This window comes from Gossypium raimondii, chromosome 13 (genome assembly GCF_025698545.1).
Source record: "Gossypium raimondii isolate GPD5lz chromosome 13, ASM2569854v1, whole genome shotgun sequence".
In the NCBI taxonomy this organism is placed as follows: Eukaryota; Viridiplantae; Streptophyta; class Magnoliopsida; order Malvales; family Malvaceae; genus Gossypium; species Gossypium raimondii.
This window is the reverse complement of record NC_068577.1, coordinates 41,721,256-41,742,713: the sequence shown is the minus strand read 5'-3', so window position 1 is coordinate 41,742,713 and position 21,458 is coordinate 41,721,256. Positions and strand designations below refer to the sequence as shown.

The following is a 21,458-nucleotide window of genomic DNA, read 5'->3' as shown; positions in this document are numbered from 1 at the left end:
TTAAAAGTGTTTTGAGAATGTTTGATAAAATTTTCAACTATATTTTCATTAAATGAATTTGAGAATATAATATATAAAATTCATTTTAAATATTAACTAATAATATGAGATATTGCGACGAAAAATATGCCATTGCTATAGTGGTGTGTCGATATAAATCTTCACACACTAAATTTTGGTAGGCTTACACCTAATTTATACTAGCAGCCTTTCCGTCAGCAAAACTACCATCGGTAGTGTTTCGCTACCGATGAAGCATTTATAGAAAAATTCCTGTATCAACAATGTTTAGTTGTTATATAGGTAACAATCATAAATAATATTATAAGTTAGAAAACTTATCCTACTTTTTTTATTGAAAAATCATCAACTTGTTCCTCAATCATAAACATTCATTTCATCTATCCACCTTTTTGGAATTTGTTTGATGCGAGATTCATCTTAAAACATCATGCTTTGTATTCATGCTTTACATTTTTAAAGTTTTAAGATTGTTAAAAAAATAATAAAACATAATCAATTTAAGATACATCAAAATTCACAACAATCTAAGTAGAATAGTAAAATACCAATATTATTTGAACCGAACCAAACTGACCTATTGAATCGATTGGACCAGGAATCGACTAGGGTGATAATTCGAAGAGTGACTTTGAACGAATTAGATCAAAAACCGGTACGAACCGGTTAAAAATTGATTGCACTATTTTAATTTTTAAAATTTTAATAATTTTTTAATCAGACTGGTCGAGCTGACCAAACTAATCAAATCGATAAATAGATGGCTTGATCAATTTGACCAACAGTCCGATCTAAAAACATTAAGAATAACTAATAAAAAAGTAAAAATACCAAATATCGTTTCGTATGATACACTTCCAAGATACCTTTGTATAAGATTGTGTTATTTTACAAGACAACTTTACATAAAATTTTATCTTTATAAAATAATTTTAGGTACAAAAGTTACATCCTTACAACATAACTATTTATCAATAATTATAATTTATTAGATTTCTTTACATAACAAAAATATTAGTAATAATATTATAAATTACTAACATTAGGGATAATTAGATTCTAAATAATTAAAAAAAAAAAAGACTTACCTCATATGTGTGCTACTTAAAATTAAGTTCAATTGAGTCTAAGATAAACTCATATGTGTGCTATTTTATACCATGCCCTACCGCCCTTAAATCCAGGTGGCAGGAAGGAAAAAAGTTTACAGCAGCTCAATAACGCTACCATAACTGTTGCCAAGCGAAGCCATGGCAAGAAGCCCAAGGGCTGCTTCGCTATTATATCATTATACAACTACCACGACGGGGATGAAGGTGGTCGACTTTAGAAAACCCCAATCTGCTTCACCACATGATGTTGGCTCTGGATTTACGTCGGAACTGCTTCTTTCTTATGCACCAGGTCCCTGGGAACGTGCTCAACTACAACACACCATTTATAAAGGGGTAGGGTTAGGTCTATGTTCATACATAAACCAGATAAAAAGGAAAGGGCATTTTCATTTTATCATGTCACATCAAGTTCATGACCGTAAAATCAAGGATATGGGAATATAATAACCTTTCGAAGATCCACTAAATACAAGAAAAAAAAAACCCCGAAAATAACTGTATCGAGTAACATAGAAAAAACCATAGCATCTAGAATCATTGAAGTGACAAAACCATCAGATGTCGGTCATACAGAACATAAAACTTTAATGCAAGTGAACACCGATAACTATTTTCATGTAGTATTCATTGATATGGTTAAGTAGCTTACGTTGCTGATAAACTTGGCCCCAAACCATGCAGTATCTGGACCATGAGGAGGAGGAATGACTCTTAATCCATTTGCTAGGGAAGGGGAAAGAGTCTCATGTAGTTCCTTCTCTAACCTCTCTGGGAACACAGTTGCAACATACTCAAAACCTTAGATATAACCCTGCTAGTGTCTATTAACCCAAAAAGAAAAGGAAAGGAATGATAGAAGATTGAAATTCCAGATTCTACCTGCTAGTCCCGGTAAACATGCAGTTCCCCCTGACAAAACTATAGTCTTGAACCAAGTATCATCGCATGTCAATTCTGCAGCATGGCAATGATCCATGCAGAGTGCTACCGCCTGATGCAATCCCATAGCACGCCTGTACAAAGATACAACTTATAAACATTCAAAAAAATTTTCTTCGTGTTTCGGTTTCAAATCATGTGCGAGGTGTCAATAAAACCTCAAGAATATTACTGGTATTCAATTAATCTTAAGATGGTTCATAAACAATTTATAATGTCTTTACTTGTATTCAGTTCAGTTCCTTGAGAATTTTATTTTTTAATCATTTGCAACTTGCAAGTATCAGTAAGGTCTCACGAATAGCACCTGTGCATCTTCCTTAAGTACTTGACAGAAACAATTTTATAGGTGCTACTAGTTATAGACTTACACTCCTCCAATACGTGGCTGGAATAAGATCTCTCCAGTTTGAAAACGTTCCTTTGACAAAGTAAACCAACCCATGGCTGGAACCTCCATTGATGCTCGAGTATCTTTTGATAGTTCTGTTTTATAATCAGCAGCAACATAGCATAGGTTCTGTATTTTAAGCAAACTAAAAGAGCATCAAGAAACTAGAATGAGCATGTTGCCAATTACAGAAGAAAGTAAAAGGAACTGTCTTGCATGAACATTATCGAGTGAAGGTGAGGAGTTTCTAAAAGAGAACAAGGCATTGATTCTAAAAGGGAGCAAATGCACCAAAGTAAAATTTATCAATTTGTATCACCTTCGGCAATATCAATTAAGCACATAATATATGCAATGATAAGTTATATATTTACTAATACATCAGAAGCATGATATATGTTGGATTTGTTATTCTTGAATTATCAAATTTTTTGGCAAGGAAACAATCCAAGTGTGGTTATCCTTCTACTACTCGAGCCATAGAAAGGAAACACCGAAACAGCCTCAATCTAAAGTTGCAAAGGATTAAAGCATACCTCTTTTAGTGTCCGCACGGTGTACAATGATTCAAAGTTAATATTGTTCTGCTGCATGAGTTCCTTGAGGTATCCTGTGAGTTTTAATGCTCCCAGTCCAATAACTTCAACACCCACCTTACGCATAACTTTCCCATTTAAAACTATTAAACACATAGACAAACCATACAAATTCAGAATTCTATTAAAAAAAAAAATAGGTGAGAGAACATAGTGAAATATAAATTAGGCTGAAAATAGTCAAATTGATCAGTTCTCTTATTTCTCTTTTTAACAGGGAAAAAATGAAAACAAAAGGATTAAAGAGAAAGGATAATAATGAACACATGATAAATCACCATTAATTATATATTATCAACAACAGATGATAAGAGGACTTGAGAAAAGTCAAGTTCTTACTGGGAACAACAGATGTAACTTGAAAACCAATGTTAACAACAATTCCTGATGTCCGTCTTGCTGCAAAGAGAGCTAATGTTGCCTGCAATGAATCACTTGCAAAAGTCATTGTGTTCAGACAAAATGAATAATGGAGAGAAAGCAATATCTCCACATATGGCTAGAAAAAAGCATGACTAGGGGAAAGATGTAAGGTTCGTCCAGCTTGCGTTGTGCATGAGCTTTAAGAGAGGGAATAAGCATTTGAAAACAACCATATTCCTTGTGTGTGTTGCTTTGACTATTTCTTGTTTGGTTGCTTCTTTTGAGATTAATACTAGACAGTATCTAAAAATACAATGATGCACCTGATTCACAGCACAAACAGCAGGAACATTCATGTCAAATAAGACAGTGTGGATGGCATCTTTAAGCTGCCTTCTTGATGCTTTGGCCGAATCTGTATCTGGAGAAATCAATTCAGAAGAGGTTAAAACCTGGATGTTAACCATGCTAGCCCAACTATCACTGGCTACAACCAAATTTACACAATCAGGTCTGACAAAAATATCAGTGGTGTATTCTCTTCTTCTCAGAGATAATACTTATCTCAATGTTTTCCCATGGTTCCCATGAAGAGAATTATGTGATGCAATCAATACTGTTAATTCAATAATCAAAGCAGAACAAGTGCTTGATCAAGCACATATGACACATCATCTTCGTCCATAGGGATAACCCTCTGCTCTGGATATTGTACAAATTGGCCAATACATACCGATAGGGAAGGTTATAGACCCAGATCAACTAGCTAGAAAGCTACGATTTAAAAAGCATACTACAAAAATGGAAGTACGAAGATTGAAGGGTATTAAAGTCGTAAAAATTTCAGTATAGCTATGAAGAGATATTGCTTCATTCCAACAAATAATGGCATGAGATTCATAAAATTTGAGCATTAAAAATCATGATTAGGAAAAAGAAGAAGAAGATAGTAGCCAACCATCATAATGGCATATTGGAATGGACAGGACAATTGGTTGAGTGGATGGCTTAACCTGCATCCTGTAGAAGAAGAACGTCGTCATATTTACAATCCAAAATCCCCATGCGAGAGTAAGTTCAAGAAATTAGAGGAAAGCCAAGGAAAGGAATGAACCAGTTGGAATACAACAAACCTGCTATAAATAGTGCCAAAAAAATGTCGAAGTCTAGCATACATTGGAGATTCGATGTTACCAAACTCCTGACACATTGATGTCAAAGACAAATGATAAATTAACATCACGTCGTATACATATATAAGGAAAGATGAAGACATATCTAACAACAGAATGGAGTTTCCCACATCTAGAAAATCCGTCTTTGTAAAACCTTACAAGCTTACCAGAAAAGTTGCAGACCGCCCAGATGGACAAGCATACTTGCTCCACCCAAACTTGCAATAGCCCGAACCACCTTTTTCAAGTTTCCAAAGGGAGGACAAGACAAAAAATCAAGAACAGCCCACAGTATCAGGTGTTTAACTTTGTTAAAATCCAGTTAGTCAGCATCAGTGGGGTTAACTGAGACTTGAGAGATAGTTAAATTACCATCAATAATAACAGAACCAGAGACTTGTGCACGTTGACCATAAATGCGCATGAAAGATAACTCCCCTGTGCGACTTGGGAATGTTCTGCAAATCAAAATGCAGTTGGTTCAAAAACTCGTGGAATAAAATAGTTAAAATGAACCCATATAACTATCATCAGTAAAAATGAAAACGCAAGTAAAAGAGGGAATATTTGTCAATTGGTATAGAAAGAAATTCTTGCAGAAAATTTGGGGATTATGAGGCAACGTCAATCATGAAAAAAATACAAACAAATCCAAATGATTTAAGTGAAAAATGGGTGAAGAGGAAAGGGCACGAACTGCAGAGGATAACCGGACCGTAAGTTCAACTCGGCGAAGAAAACGGAGTCCCAGGGATCGTCGTGGCCTTGATAGTATTGGAGAAAATATATCCAAAGGCGATTATCCGAGACAAGGGATCTCCAGGCTCGGCTAACGCAACCAAGCTTGATGGCGTCCTTGGGGCCGACCAGCCGGAGTATCTGTAGCAGAATATCAAGCGGAATAGAATCGAAACAAGGTCCGAGCGATGAGTCGGATGAAGTGGCTGAAGAAGAAGTTAACTGGAGAGGTGAGTGGGAGGTGGAAGAAGAACGAGCGGAGACAGACTCCCAGACTTTCCGGAGCAGCGTAGCCATGGTGGAGGGAAGGAGTAAATTGAAGATTAGATGAGGTGGAGAAATGAAGGAGCTAAAAGGCAGGTGGGCAGGGGTAGTTGACGGCAACGTGGATAAATATGATAATGACACGTGGGGGGATACGCTCTACGTCCTCGTGTAACATGCTAATGCACCTCACACTCGCAAGTCGCAACGACTTCCATTTTATCATTTGGACTTCTCGCAAAGTCTTAAAACAACAGCTTAGTGTCGCTGAACTGAAAATTAAATTTTATATTTTACCAACCGCTTCAAAGACTGGAAATTCACTTCTTCTCATGTTTTTTTTATTTCAAATAATTTGAAGATTTAAAATTAATTTTTTTAATGCTTTATTTTCATAACTAAAAATAATAAACTATTAATATATTTTTTGTAAGTGTTGTATACACTATTTAGATGGAACTCGACATCCTTAAATGTTTAGGTCACATAAACTTTAACCATCACTGTATTTTGTTTAAAAATAAGAAAATCAATTCTTAATCGTTAAATGTTTTTTTTAAAAGAAGAAAATCTCACAAATTTAAATTGACTTTGATACCATAAATTAAAAACCCTAACACTAAAACTATAAATAGCCCATTCCACTTGTTCATTTTTCATAGAAAACCCAAATCTTCCTTCTATACATTCTATACTATCCTACACTCCCGAGATTTTGTAAACCCAAATTTTGAAGTTTTATAAAGGTTGTCTCTTTATTGAGATTGAAAGAGACTCTGTCGCTTAGAATGCAACAATAATAGAGTATTCTCTAGTGACTTTATGTTATAGTAATATGGATTCATCATTTGAAAGGTGTTAGTTTCTATCACATTAGTTAAACTGAGATTTTTACTTTCGTGCCAGCATTCATTTCTGTTCTAGTTGAACGATGGAGACCCGAGACCTATAGATTTCATTTATTAAGTGATGAAGCCACAATAACATTGAAAGATGTAGCGTTATTGATAGGCTTTCGGATGGATGAGCATCCAATAATGGGTATTTCTGAGTACAATTGTATTTGTGCAACATTCAAAATTGGCATCAACTATAAGTTTGATTCCAATGGGCTTCAAACTAAGTTAACATGGTTGAATAGCCACTTTAAGCATCTCTCAAGAATCAAACTTGCCTTGATATTGAGTGTCATGTTAGAGCTTACATTCTCTAGTTGTTTAAAAGTGTTTTGATACAGAAAAGTTTGGCAATAAATATCATCCCATCTTTCTCCCATTATGAGCTAATTTTAAACAACGATAACATACAATGGGTGTAACGACCCAATAGTCAGTGGAGTCAAAAATGGCGATTTCATAATGTTGTTTTCTGAAGATAGAATTAGTGAATATTATTTATTCATAGTTATGAAGGTGTTACAGTATTATATTGAGGTTGATCTAATAATTTTAATTATTAGAAAGTTAGACAAGATACAAGTGTATCAGTTCTAAAGTCGATGGTTTTAAAAATTGAGGTGTTGGGACCTCGCTTTCCTAAACCGGGCTCGTAAATATTTTTATTAAATATTTACAGAGTTATATTAGAAGTGAATTAAATTTTTGGTTATGTAATTTTGACGAAAGAGTGTTTAATTAAAGTAAAGGGACTAAATCAAATAAGTGATAAGAGTAAGAACTAATACTAAATTATAAGGTGGATCTATATTAAGGGACTTATTAAATAAATAAGCCATTATTTATATAAGTATGTGATGGTGGACGGTTTTAGTAAATATTATAAGTATTATATGTATTAAGTTAGTATAATAATTGGGGGTTAAATTGTTAATTTTTGTGAAGCCTAGGGACTGTTTTGGTGGATTGTTCTTTGTGCTGGAAATTTGAGTTGAATTACTAAGTTTAGTGAGCAAGTAAAATATTTTGTATTATGAGTTTTATTAGTATTAGCTTTCAAGGAGTTAAATACTATAAATTAACCTAGAATGGTGTTAAGTTATAAAGTTCAATAATTTAAGGATTGTTAATAAATTATATGTATGTGTGGTTAGTTATGGAAATTAGATGAAGATGCAATCAAACTAATTTTGATGTTAATGATTAAGTTGAGTAAATGTCAATTGTTGAGGGTAAATGTATAAATTATGACCTAAGGTTAATTGATTTAATTAAAAGCAAGTATGGTATTCAAATTAAGTAATGGAATTAATTTGTTAACTTGATCATGAGAAGCATAGATCGGGTATCAACCGTGGGAAGGAAAAGATCACTGAGTAGACGTCTTCGATTCGTAGCATCTGTCATATTTTTGTAAGTTCGTAGTCTCGAACTTAACCTTTTTATTAATCATTTATTTAATTAGTAATTAGATGCTACTTAGATACTTGATATACAATATTATGTTCATATTTGAATGATGATGTTAATTAATGAATGAGAAAATTGTGAAAATAAATAATTATTTATTCGTCGGTTTATCCGACTAACACTGGGCACAAATATCGTTGGTGTATCGAACTAGAGCTGGGCTCACTATTTATTCGTCGGCTTATCCGACTAGCGTTAGGCGCAAATATCGTTGGTATATCCAACTAGAGCTGGGCTCACTATTTATTTGTCGGTTTATCTGACTAGTGCTAGGCGCAACTTCCGTCAGTTTATCTGACTAGTGCTGGGTGCACATTTGTCGCGCAACTTCCGTTAGTTTATCTGACTAGTGTTGGGCACACATTTTGTTTGAATTAAGTGACACGAATTCTTATTTAAATAAAATACAGTGGTAAAATAAAATAAAAGTAAAATCCCTATAGAACTATACTTCTTTTATTTTATTTTAAAATAAAGTTTTTTTAAACCTTATTAAACTCCATCTATTTGATATTGATTTGAATAAGGTGTTTCAATCTTACTACACTCCTATTAGAATATGGTTTTACAAGCCTATAAATAGATATAGTCTACTCCTCTTGTAATAATTTGAATTCGACATAGTGAATTTTCTTCTCCTCTGCCCGTGGTTTTTTCCCAAAAGGGTTTCCACGTAAAAATTTGTGTGTTCTTTATTTTTATTTCTCTTTTCTTTGTGATATATTGTCATTACTGACATTCTATTTTTACAAATTGGTATCAGAGCTTCCAGGTTGTTCATCTCAATCACGGTAATGGCGTCTTTGAAGTATGCAATTTTGTTGTTGGATCGCAATACCAGATTCGCGTTGTGGCAGATAAAGATGTAGGCAGTTCTTGCACAGATGGACTTAGAGGAAGCCCTACTAGGGGTAGATAAAATGCCTTCAACATTGACAGAGGAAGAGAATAAGTGCAAGGATCGAAAGGCGTTAACACAGTTATATTTGCATTTGTCTAACAAAATTTTACAGGATGTGATGAAGGAGAAGACCGTCGCTAGATTATGGAAGAGGTTGAAACAAATATGTATGTCGAAAACTCTAACTAGCAAGCTGCATATGAAACATCATTTTTATACTCCTCGTTTGGAGGAAGGTGCATCTGTGCATGAACACTTAATAGTGTTTAAAGAAATTCTCTCGAACTTGGAGGCCAAGGAGGTTCAGTATGATAAGGAAGATATAGGGTTGATTCTACTTTGTTCGTTGCCCCTGTCTTATTCAACCTTTAGAGATACGATTTTATATAGCCTCGAGTCTCTCACAGTTGATGAGGTTTATGATTCTTTAACCTCGTATGATAAGATGAAAGATTTTGTGGTTAAAACTGACTCTCAGGGAGAGGGTCTCATTGTTCGTAGAAGACAAGATCGGAATGCTGATGATGATCGTGGAAGAACATAGGAACAAAATTATTGCGGTAAATCTAAGGGTAGATCGAAGCCTTCAAATAGAGGTAAAACTTGTAACTTCTGCAAGAAGAAAATGCACATTAAATCTGAGTGTTACAAGCTATAAAACAAGATCAAAAGGGAGGCTGCGAATCAAAATGGAAAATAACCAGAAGATTCTGGTAAAACTGATGTTGTAGAAGAGTATAGCAATGGTGAACTTCTAGCCGCTTTTATCAACAATTCTAAAGTGAGCAATGAGTGGATCCTTGATTTGGGATGTACCTTTCACATGAGTCCTAATCGGGATTGGTTTACAACTTACGAAATAGTGTTTGAAGGTGTTGTTTTGATGGGAAATAATACTTCTTATAGAATTGTAAGTGTTGGAACAATTAAAGTTATGATGTTTGATGGAGTTGTCAGAACACTTAGTGACATATGACATTTTCCAGAATTGAAGAGAAATTTAATTTCGTTGAGTACCCTTGATTCAAAAGGGTACAAATACACAACTGAAAGTGGGGTTTTGAATATTTCCAAAGGTTCCCTTGTTGTGATGAAAGGGCAGAGAAAGACTGCCAAGTTATATATTTTACAGGGTTCTACTATTACTAGTGATGCAACTGTTGCATCCTCTTCCTTGTCAGATGATGATATCACTAAACTTTGGCATATGTGCCTGGGGGATATGAGTGAGAATGGCATGGTAGAATTGAACAAAAGAGGACTTCTTGATGGACAAGGAATTTGCAAACTGAAGTTCTATGAGCACTGCGTTTTTGGGAAGAAAAAGAGAGTTTGATTCACCAGAGGAATCCATAACACGAAGGGAACGTTGGAGTATATTCATTCTGATATGTGGGGGGCATCTAGAGTGTCTTCAAGAGGTGGAGCTAATTATATGCTAACTTTTATAAATGATTTTTCCAAAAAAGTTTGGGCGTTCTTCCTGAAGCAGAAAAGTGATGTGTTTTCCATATTTAAGTCTTGGAAGACTATGATTGAAAAATAGACGGAAAAACAAATAAAATACCTTTGCACAGACAATCTCTTAGAGTTCTATAAACTGTGCAAGTCAGAAGAGATCTTGAGATACTTGACAGTTCGTCATACTCCATAGCAAAACGGTGTTGCAGAACGAATGAACAGAATGATTATAGAGAAGGTTCGATGTATGTTGTCAAATGCCAAATTACCAAAGTCATTTTGGGTCGAAACAGCATCTACTGCAAAGTCATTTTGGGTCGAAACAGCATCTACTGCATGTTTTTTGATCAACTGATCTCCATTCGTTGCCATTGAGAAAAAAACTCCACAAGAGGTATGGTCTGGTAATCCTGTTGACTATTCTGACTTAAAGATATTTGGATGTCCTGCGTATGCTCATGTTGATAATGGAAAATTGGAACCGATATCCATTAAATGTGTTTTTCTTGGTTATAAAGCTAGTGTAAAAGGGTATAAGTTATGGTGTCCTGAAAATAAAAATGTTGTGATTAGTATAGATGTTGCTTTTGATGAAACTGCTATGCTACCTAACTTATCTCTTAAAGACTCTTCCAATAAAGAACATCAAAAGCAGGTGGAACATCAGATTAATCCAGAATCTACAATAGAATTGACTCCTTAAGCTAGTACAAAAATTCAAAATAGAGTTGCTTCTTCACCACAATACTCTATCGCCAAAAACAGAACTAGAAGAGAAATTAAACCTCCAAAGAAGTATGTCGAGGCTGATCTAGTTGCTTATACTTTAAATGTCGCTGAAGATATTGTAACAGCCCGATTTTTGGGTCTAGTTGGAACAATGGTTTCGGGATCACAAATCAGGCAAGGAAAATTTTGAGGACGAAATTTATTTTAAGGGGGAGAGAAATGTAATACCCCGAAAATTTTTACAGTAAGATATTATCTTTGATATAGTAAGGAAATAAAGTGAAAAAAAGGAGAGTTTTGAGTTATGACAACATTGGGAATTATATTATGACATATTAATTAAAGAAATGATTACATTGCAAAAGTGAGAAAAAATTTGTTATTCAAGAGTAAGTACTCAAAATTTGAGGGGTTAAAGTGTAAATATGAAAATTTTAAAGGACCAATTGTGTAAATAATTTAAGGGTGGAATAATCTAGAAACTAAGGAAAATGGATGAATTGGGACCAAATTGAATACATGAAGAATTATGAGGACTAAATCGTAATTTTACCAAATTAAGTGATGACTCAAGGATGAAATTTTAAAAGATCTAAAGGAAAAATGGTCAATTAGAAGAAAGAGAAATCTAGAAAATAATGATGATGTTGGAGATATTTTAGATCAAATAAATAAATAAATATTAGTTTATTAATATTTTAATTTGATTTTAAAATGACATTTTATCATTTTATTATTATTTTATTTAGTATATATATATATATATGTGGAATAAAAGATGAAGAATCATCTTCCTTTCCCATGCATTTCACGTTAGAAGAGAAGAGAAGAAAGAAAGTTTTGCTTTCTTTACAATTTGGTCCTTCCACCAAAAATTTACCATTTTCACCTAGAAATCAAAAGAATTTCCATATCTACGAAGAGAGAAAAATGTTAAGGAGCATATGTGGAGCTAGAATATCAGGTTAGATTCGAGAAATTGAAGCTGGAGGAGACAGAAAATCAACTTAAAGATTGAAATCAATAGAGCAAGGTAAGAACATCAAGATTTCAATATATTTTTAAATTTGATATTATTGAAAAAGTATGAAATTGATGTTAATGTAGGGTTTTATTATATAAGGTTCTATGTTCTTGATATGTTAGTGAAGGGAAATAAGAGGAATTGATTATCAACATCTTGCACTAAAACAGTTTTGGACAGCAGTAGTAGGTTAACTTTGAAAATCACCATAAATCGTGAAAATTGAATTAGAGGATGAAAAAAATATGGAATTAAAGCTTGTTGAGTCTAGTTTCTCATAGAAGAAATGGTGTAAGTAATGGGATTGTAAATCATGAGATATAATGAATTTTGTTAGATAAGGTTAGAATGAATTCGGGTTCCCCTGTTCTGACTTGGAAAAATCATTAAAAATTATATAAAAATAATTATGGGTTATAATTTATATATTTAAAATCATTAATGATTATATTTCAACAGAAACAAATGGGGACATCATCCAAATTCTATACAAAGAGATAATTAATTTTTAGTGAAGAGGGGTCGAAACTGTCGAACTGTGAAACAGGGGAAACTTTAAAGAATAAACTGTACTTATTGGCTGAACCAAAAATTCTGAAAATTTTATGATAAGAAGATATGTGATTCTATCTTAATTTTGATCTCTATAGCTCGAGATATAAATAAATTAGTGACTCTAACTCAGACAGACAGCTTGAATTTACATACAGGAAAATAGTGATAGTATGGATAATGTTGTTTAAATGTGTTATACACATTAAGGATGTGGAATGGAGAGGAGGAGGAGGAAAATTGAGAAATATATGAATGATTTGTGTATAATTGGTCATATGCTTGATTATAATTGATAAATGATGAAATAGAAATTATGCTTATATTTGTGCATTATCGGTCATGGTTTAAGCTCATGTGTGAAAATAAACTTTCATAGTATGTGTGTATGGTATATTCAATATATGATTTGGCATGAAATAATGTCATGAATGGTTTATGAATTAACACATGTTGGTAAGCGTGATACATGAATAAATGTTGTGCTCATCTATGCTTATAATGCTTATGCTATATGTGTATTTGGCTAACATATTTGATGTACATGCTTAGGCTTTGGCCAAGTAGTGGTTGGATTATGCCACGTTAAATTTATAAGTTATGCATTGAAATGGTAAGTGCCTAATTGGAAATATGCTTGTGATCATAAAAAGGGTGGTAAGGTTTAAATTATGTAATCTCTAGTGAAATGGTTTATCATGTGGTTAGTTCCAAAAAGAGTTATGTTTAAATACACTAGCTTGCGACTATGGTTGAATGATATGTTTATATCTTGTGTGATGTGCATAGGAAACAAGTGTGGAAAGATAATAAAATAGTAAGTTCATATGGCTGAAATTTAATGATTAAATGTTAATTTCATGAATTATATAATGTATGATGAGATATATTTGTTGATGATTTGAGAATAAAATAACAATGCGAAAACCGAATAAATGATCAAATTGAGCGAAACGTCGGATTTGAGTACTTCTGATCAGTGACAAGTGATAAGTGGTAGCTTTAGCTACACTTATCTGATTAGTGACAAGTGACAAGTGATAAGTGATAGCTTTAGCTACACCTATCTAATCAGTGACAAGTGACAAGTGATGAGTGGTAGCTTTAGCTACATTTATCTGATCAGTGACAAGTGATGAGTGGTAGCTTTAGCTACACTTATCTGATCAGTGACAAGTGACAAGTGATGTGTGGTAGCTTTAGCTACACTTATCTAATCAGAGACAAGTGACAAGTGATAAATGTGATTCGTGTAAGACCATGACAGGGATATGGCTTCGGAAAGTGCTAAGTGATCATACGTAAGACCATAGTTATACTATGGCAAAGTGGAAGTGAAGTACTCAATTTTCCATAACCGTTCCCTAATTTGATTAAGGATGGTAAGTGACAAATGGGCCCAAAAGAATTATAGTAAATGGATAAGTGGTAGTGAATTTATACCAGGATGATGAGTTGAGTTGATGTTGTTATTTAAGCTAAAGTGATATTTTCATTGCAAACTTGAGAATTTCATAAATGTGTTAATGAATGGTATAATCAATAAACGTTGAGTTAAATGATAAATACGTATTAGTATTGAACTTAATGATTTGACTTGTGAACATGAGAAATTTGTGAATTGAATGAAATGGAAATGAAGTATTAAATTATTAAGACTTGTGAATTACATGAATATGTATCGGGTCTCGTAGGTCCTATTTATTATGAAAATAATATTTTGAGGATATATTATGAAGAATTATAAAATCATGTTAATAATTTGAAAGTTTTAATTTAGATGAAGTTTTATAACTCGGTTAAATACGTTTACAAGTGTATGTGTTTTGGTAATGCCTCGTACCCTATTCTGGTGTCGAATACGGGTAAGGGGTGTTACAGATATAGATACAAACCAAGAGTCATCTAATTATTCTGATACGGTTAGTTGTGAAAACTCAGAAAAGTGGATGTTTTTTTATGCAAGAAGAGATGGAATCACTCAACAAAAACAAAACATGGGATCTTGTGAAACTTCCTAAAGGTAAAAAGGTTGTTCGTCGTAAATGGGTGTTTAAAAAGAAAGAAGGGACTCTAGGAGTTGAAGAATCCAGATATAAAGCAAGGGTTACAGTCAAATTCCAAGAGTGGATTTCACAAATGTGTTCTCCCCAGTTGTGAAGCATAGTTCAATTCGATCTTTACTTGGTATTGTAGCCATGCATAATTTGGAGCTTGAGCAGTTAGATGTAAAAACTGCATTTTTGCATGAAAAACTTGAGGAGGATATTTACATGCAACAACCAGAAGGTTTTGCAGTCTTAGAAAAAGAGGATTATGTTTGCTTGTTGAAATAGTCACCAAGACAGTGGTACAAGAGGTTTGACTCCTTTATGACTTATCATGATTTCAAAAGAAGTAGCTTTGACTGTTGTGTTTACCTTAAGAAAAACAGTGATGGTTCTTTTGTATATCTACTCCTTTATGTTGATGACATGTTGATAGCAGCGAAAGATAAATGAGAGATAAGAAAGGTCAAAGCCCAACTAAGTGAAGAATTTGAGATGAAAGATTTGGGACTAACAAAAAAGATACTTGTTATGGAAATTCTTAAAATAGAAAATCAAGTAAATTGTATCTAAGTCAGAAGGGGTACATTGAGAAAGTTCTTTGCAAATTCAATATGCAGAATGCTAAGCCTGTTAGTACTCCTTTAGCAGCCCATTTCAGACTTTCATCGGCTTTGTCTCCACAATCAGATGATGAGATGGAGTACATGCCACATGTTCCATGCTCTAGTGCAGTAGGATATCTCATGTATCCTATGGTTTGTTCACATCCAGATTTATCATATGCAGTCAGTGCAGTTAGCAGATGCATGGCGAATCCCGGTAAAGAACAATATTGGAAGGCAGTTCAGTGGATTTTAAAATACTTATGAGGTACTACTGATGTTTGCCTACAGTTTGGAAGAACCAGAGATGGAGTCATTGGGTATGTTGATGTTGATTTTGCTAGAGACCTTGACAGAAGAAAATCTCTCACAGGTTATGTCTTTACAATCGGAGGTTGTGCAATCAGTTGGAAAGCCACTTTACAAACTACAGTTGCTTTGCCTACCACTGAAGCTGAGTACATGGCGATTACTGAGGCTTGTAAAGAAGCCATTTGGTTGAAGGGGACTCTTTAGTGAACTCAATGAAAACCTTCAAATCAATACAGTATTTTGTGACAGTTAAAGTGCCATCTTCCTTACAAAAGATTAAATGTTTCATGAAAGAACAAAACACATTGATGTTCGGTATCACTTTGTTCGTGATTTTATTGCTCGTGGTGATATTGTTGTGAGCAAAATTAGTACTCATGAAAATCCTACAAATATGATGACTAAGTCACTTCATATAACCAAGTTTGAGCATTGTTTAGACTTGATTGGTGTTCATTGTTGAAGTTAAACCCTTAAGGGGTTTTATAAAAGAGATGGAGAACTTGTTCGTTGAGAGTTAGCAATGAAGAACTTGTTCGTTGAGAATTCGTGTCAAGGTGGAGATTGTTAGAATTAAGTGACCCGAATTCTTATTTAAATAAAATATAGTGGTAAAATAAAATAAAAGTAAAATCCCTATAGAACTATACTTCTTTTATTTTATTTTAAAATAAGGTTTTTTTAAACCTTATTAAACTCCATCTATTTGATATTGATTAGAATAAGGTGTTTCAATCTTACTACACTCCTATTAGCATATGGTTTTACAAGCCTATAAATAGACATAGTCTACTCCTCTTGTAATAATTCGAATTTGACATAGTGAATTTTCTTCTCCTCTGCTCGTGATTTTTTCCCAAAAGGGTTTCCACATAAAAAATTGTGTGTTCTTTATTTTTATTTCTCTTTTCTTTGTGATATATTGTCATTACTGACATTCTATTTTTACACATTTGTCGGTTTATTCGACTAGCGCTGGCCGCAAACTCTTTCATGGTTTATCCGCTAGGCACCGGGTGCCATGTATCGATTGGACTATACATCAAGGTTATATGAACCATTGAAGAAAGTTGGTTATAGGTATTACTAAGGAAGAATTATATTTACTTATGTATATATATTTATTCATTGAAAGATATGACATATTTCTTGAATTAGATTTTTAAAGTTGTGAAATAAATTCAAATGCTTTAGATATACTTGTGGTTATTCAAATAAGTGAAATCTATTTAATGTGGATTGGTTCCCATGTTTACAAGTTAGATAAATAGTAGACTCAAACTCAACATCTTACAAGAATCCCATACTCAACGTCGGTGATGTCCTCTTTTGTGTTTTTTACATGTACCTAGGGGGTATTAGTTGATTAATATCTTTCGTTTATGGATAGTATTGATGAATGTTACTTGTATGATACATAAGTTATAATCTTGTTAAATGATGTATATATTTTGATATAATTATGTTTATATATGTAAATGTTTGGAAATGATGTTTTCTTTAAATAAGTTAGATGTCTTATTAAACTTGGTAATTTAATTTGGTTGACATGGAAGTATTGAATTAGGTATTAGCTTTATAACATGTTTATCACTCTTGAGTTAGAATAATGAATCAATTTATATTTATGTTCGGTCATTTTGTTGATGCTTGAATGCATATGGTAGATGTTAGATAGTGCATTGATTCAAATGACTTACTTGATTGTTTAGTACATGGTTGAGATGCTTTTGAATGACATATTGGTTAAGTACTCAAGATTGTTGTTTTGACATATTTTGAGCATATTTAATTGTGCTTTGAATAGGTTATATGATTGATGGATCAGTTGTTTAGTGTCCAAGAAACCACAATTTGGTAGACTTGAGTTTCAAGGTACATTTAAGTGCACACGGCTTGAGACACGATCTGTCACATGGCCGTGTGCGTACATGAGCAACACACACGGACGTGAGCCCCAATTTCGAAAGTCACACGGTCTGGGGCATTTCACACGGCCGTGTGTCCCCTATTCCAATTTTTTTTCAATTTTTCCTAACTTTTCTAATATGTTACGATTTGACCCCGAAATGTTTCCAAACTATTATTAAGGCCTTACAAACTCGTTTTTAGGTCCGTATATGTATAATAGCTTATGAATGGAATGAGATTGATTAATTGTAATCATGATTGAATAATTATCGTATGAACTGTTAAATGTTTAGAATGTTATTGTAATACTCCGTAACCTAATCCGACGATGAAATCGGATTAGGGGTGTTACAGTGGGGGTTCAGTAGTTTTGGTATGCTATATAAAGCATTGTGTAAGGTGTGCAGAGTGGGTAACAATGAGGGAAATGGTTACCTTGTGATTTTGCAATTATGGGGGTAGATATTGACTTTTGTGGCTAATGTCCATCCATATGAATTTCTCATTTTCTCTCTCGCTAAAAGGTAAAATTAGAAACATATGTTATAAAAAGGCATTACATTCTAAACGATTGATATCAATTCTAACATTTAATATTTTAATAGATGGTCTAAGCAGCATGACCATACAGCTTACTAGAAGGATGGTATCGTAGCGATACAATCATCTATTAAGATTGAATCATATGATTCAATAATTTATTTGTTATATTGATATTTAATTAATATAATTACTAATATAATTGAATTTAAATGCATTTCTTTAATTATTTTTAAAGTTGATATGAATGTCATACTAGGTGGAAAAGATTGTTTTCGATGGACTCATGAGCACACAACGATGTTTTTAATGTGTGTATATTGTTTATATGCTTCTCTTGCGTTGCGTGGCACCAATCTAATCGAGTTTTGCAATGTTTTGGGATGATCCAAGAAAATTTGGAGAATCCAAAGAACATTGTTGACTATTATGATAAGGATTTGTATACTAGGAACGAGCGCAACTAGGGAACTTGTTAGAGTTAGGGGTGAGCAAAACTCATTCGACTCGAAAAAATCGAAAAAAATTCACATTTCGAGTTAAACGAATCGAGTTATTCGAGTTAATCGAGTTATTTGAATCAACTCGAATTTTTTTTCGAATTTCGAGTTCGAATCGAGTTGAGTTTTCGAATTCGAATAACTCGAATAATTCGAATAATTCGAATATCAAACTATAAATTTTACATTTTTACCCCAAACTCCCAAACCTTTTTACTTTTCCCTCAAAACTTTTACTCCTTCCCACTTTCCCCCCAAAACTTTTACTCCTCTTCCCTCCCAACCCCCCAATCTACCCAAAATCTATTTCCCACCAAAATTTTACTCTCCCATTTATTTTTCTCAAAATTTTACTCCCAAAACCCTCAAAACATTTTATTTTCCCCAAAATTTTACTCCTCCCACTTTTCCCTAAAACTTTTATTCCTTCCCATCCCACCTCCCATTTATCCCAAACCCCCTTCAATTTTTTTTAATATTTTCCTCCAAAATTTTACTCCCCTATTTACTTTCCTCAAACTTTTATTCCCCAAAACTTTTATTTTTCCCTAAACTTTTACTTCTCACCCTTTACTCTCAAATAAAAATCAAAATTATCCAAAAAATCACTAAACATAAATAGTAATAATTTTATTTATATCTACTATTTATATTATTAAATTAAATTTCACATTTTATATTATTTATATTATTGAATTGTTTAGTCATATTGAATATTTATATTAAAATTGAATTATTAATTATGCCATAAAATATTCGTGTTAAAATTTTATATTGGTATTAATTTCACATTTTATTTTTAAAATAACTTTTATTAAAAATCATATTTTTACATTTAATATATTTTTAATTCTAAAATACATAGTGACAAGAATCAAGATAATTGAAACAACTAAGCAAGCAAAGAAGCTAACCAATATATAAAAAATTAATAAATAAATTATGAAGTGATGAAAGTTAATAAAAATTTTGATTAATGTGAACAAATTTTATTACGATGGGTGACAATGGTTACAAGGACCCAAAATTATTTTTTTAAATTTAACTCGAACAAATATATTCGATTCAATTCGATTCGAATTCCATCTCACTCGACTCGATTCGGGAAAACTTCAAATAAAGTTAGGATGATAAAATGAGATTCAAAAACTCGATTAACTCGAACATTTTCGATTCGATTCGATTCGATTCGATCGAATGCTCACCCCAAGTTAGAGTTGTGTGACACGAACCCTTGTTAAAGAAAATACAGCGGTACAAACGATGATGCACAAGTAGAATCTGTATAGAACTACATTTCGTCTATTTAACATTGATTAGAATAAGCCTTTTCAACTTTTAAATAGATGTAGTCAAAACTCCTCTTGTATCATTCAGTTTTTAACATTAGTGAATTTCTCCTCCTCTGTCCGTGATTTTTTCTCGAAAGGGTTTCCACATAAAATTTGTGTGTTTTATTTTTCCTGTTCTTTTTTGCTTTGTGATCGTTTTATATTACCATTATCGATGTTGGTTTTAATAAAACTATTTAAACTTAGTACTCTTTTGATTAATGGTGGGTTTGGATGAGCGATTGGGTGCGGTGTGGTGCGTTTAGCCTACTTTTTTTCTCATGCTACAGTATCTAATCTCACCACCACTGCTATTTTTACACTAACCTCAAGTAAACGCACCGCCCATCCAAACTCACCCTAAGTGAAGAGGTAGTGATGAAATATTACATGCGGTCATGATGATGGGTTTTAGAAACATATAGATTCCCACTTCATTAATTCAAATAATAAACTGAGATCAAAGGGTTTAATGAAAGTGAGAGGCCGCCAAGTTACTAAGGACATCACATGGGGATGCCAAGCTCTTTTACTCATAAAAATCAACTCATTAACGACTATTATCCTTCAGCACCTCTAAATTCAGTTGTGGGAGAAAGAAGAAGAGATCCAACGGTTCATTGTATAAATTTTAGTGTATTAATACGTGTTTTTGTTTATTTATATAATTTTTATGATTTTTAAAAATTTTTTACACAACTATAATTTAAAATATATATATATTTTCTAGTTTCAAAAATAAATAATGAATTTTAAGATTTTTTATATTTTTAGAACTTTTAATAATTTTTCAGAACCTATATTTGTAATTAACTTAATGATATTTGTATAAAATTTACCTATTTTTGCTATTTATTACGAAGATATCTATATTTTTAGACATTATTATTCATAGTTAATTATTTTAGTTGCATAATGAATCATGAATGAATTTTATATATCATAAACATCAATTTAATTATTATATTTGATTGTGCCATTATTAAATATCATAATTTTTATTTAAAATTTGCATCAATTAATTATTTAAATATATAATAATTTTAATTTTTGAAATGATAAATATTTTATAAGAAGTGGTTCAAAAATTTATAAATTATATAATTTTTATGTTATTAGATATTTTTAATATTAATTTATTAATATTTCTATTGTTAAATTGATGGATAATTTTATAAATATGCTAAAAAAAATAATTGAGATACTAGGCTAAAACTCTAAAAAATTATCAATCTACGTTGTTTTTGGAGAGAGAAAGGAAAACGCATTCTACAAGGCGCGTTTTCATTCTCTCTCCATAAAACATGTTATACATGGAGCGTTTTCACTGACACGTTTTTACTTAGGTAAAAATTCTTTTTTTTTTTCTTGCAATTAGAAATTAGAAGTTTGTAGATTAATTTTTATCCGTGTTTGAGATAGACAGACATGGTTACAGTTTTAAGGAATGTTTGAATTTACGGTGATGTCGTGGAGCTGGTTGGCCTGCAAATTTCATCTGTCATGTGAGTATAGAACCATCACCCAAGAAGCTGGATCGCTTTGCAACTCAAGGTCCCAGTTGACAGTGATTATA

General features: G+C 32.6%; 1 protein-coding gene across 2 annotated transcripts; it reads right to left on the bottom strand.

Annotated features, from left to right (window-relative positions):
- Positions 1-921: 921 nt before the first annotated feature.
- Positions 922-5,707, bottom strand: LOC105783924 (actin-related protein 8). Of its 2 annotated transcripts, none has more exons than XM_012609638.2 (12): positions 5,316-5,707; positions 4,973-5,058; positions 4,768-4,838; positions 4,559-4,626; positions 4,384-4,445; positions 3,749-3,846; positions 3,402-3,483; positions 3,003-3,145; positions 2,447-2,595; positions 2,016-2,149; positions 1,786-1,904; positions 922-1,445 (listed from the first exon to the last, which is right to left on the bottom strand). In XM_012609638.2, exons 1-12 carry the CDS (start codon positions 5,633-5,635, stop codon positions 1,368-1,370), a joined length of 1,410 nt encoding a protein of 469 aa, XP_012465092.1. In that variant the 5' UTR covers positions 5,636-5,707; the 3' UTR covers positions 922-1,367. The 2 variants fall into 2 exon arrangements, with proteins under 2 accessions (XP_012465092.1, XP_012465091.1); XM_012609637.2 differs by having other exon boundaries at positions 5,298-5,706.
- Positions 5,708-21,458: the final 15,751 nt, after the last annotated feature.

Coding starts and splice junctions, on each gene's coding strand:
- LOC105783924 (XM_012609637.2), bottom strand. CDS start 5,635: ATGGCTACGCTGCTCCGGAAAGTCTGGGAGTCTGTCTCCGCTCGTTCT. Junction 2,150..2,446: donor CAGCCACGTATTGGAGGAGT/GTAAGTCTATAA, acceptor ATCTTTGTACAG/GCGTGCTATGGGATTGCATC. Junction 1,446..1,785: donor GGGCCAAGTTTATCAGCAAC/GTAAGCTACTTA, acceptor GGTGTGTTGTAG/TTGAGCACGTTCCCAGGGAC.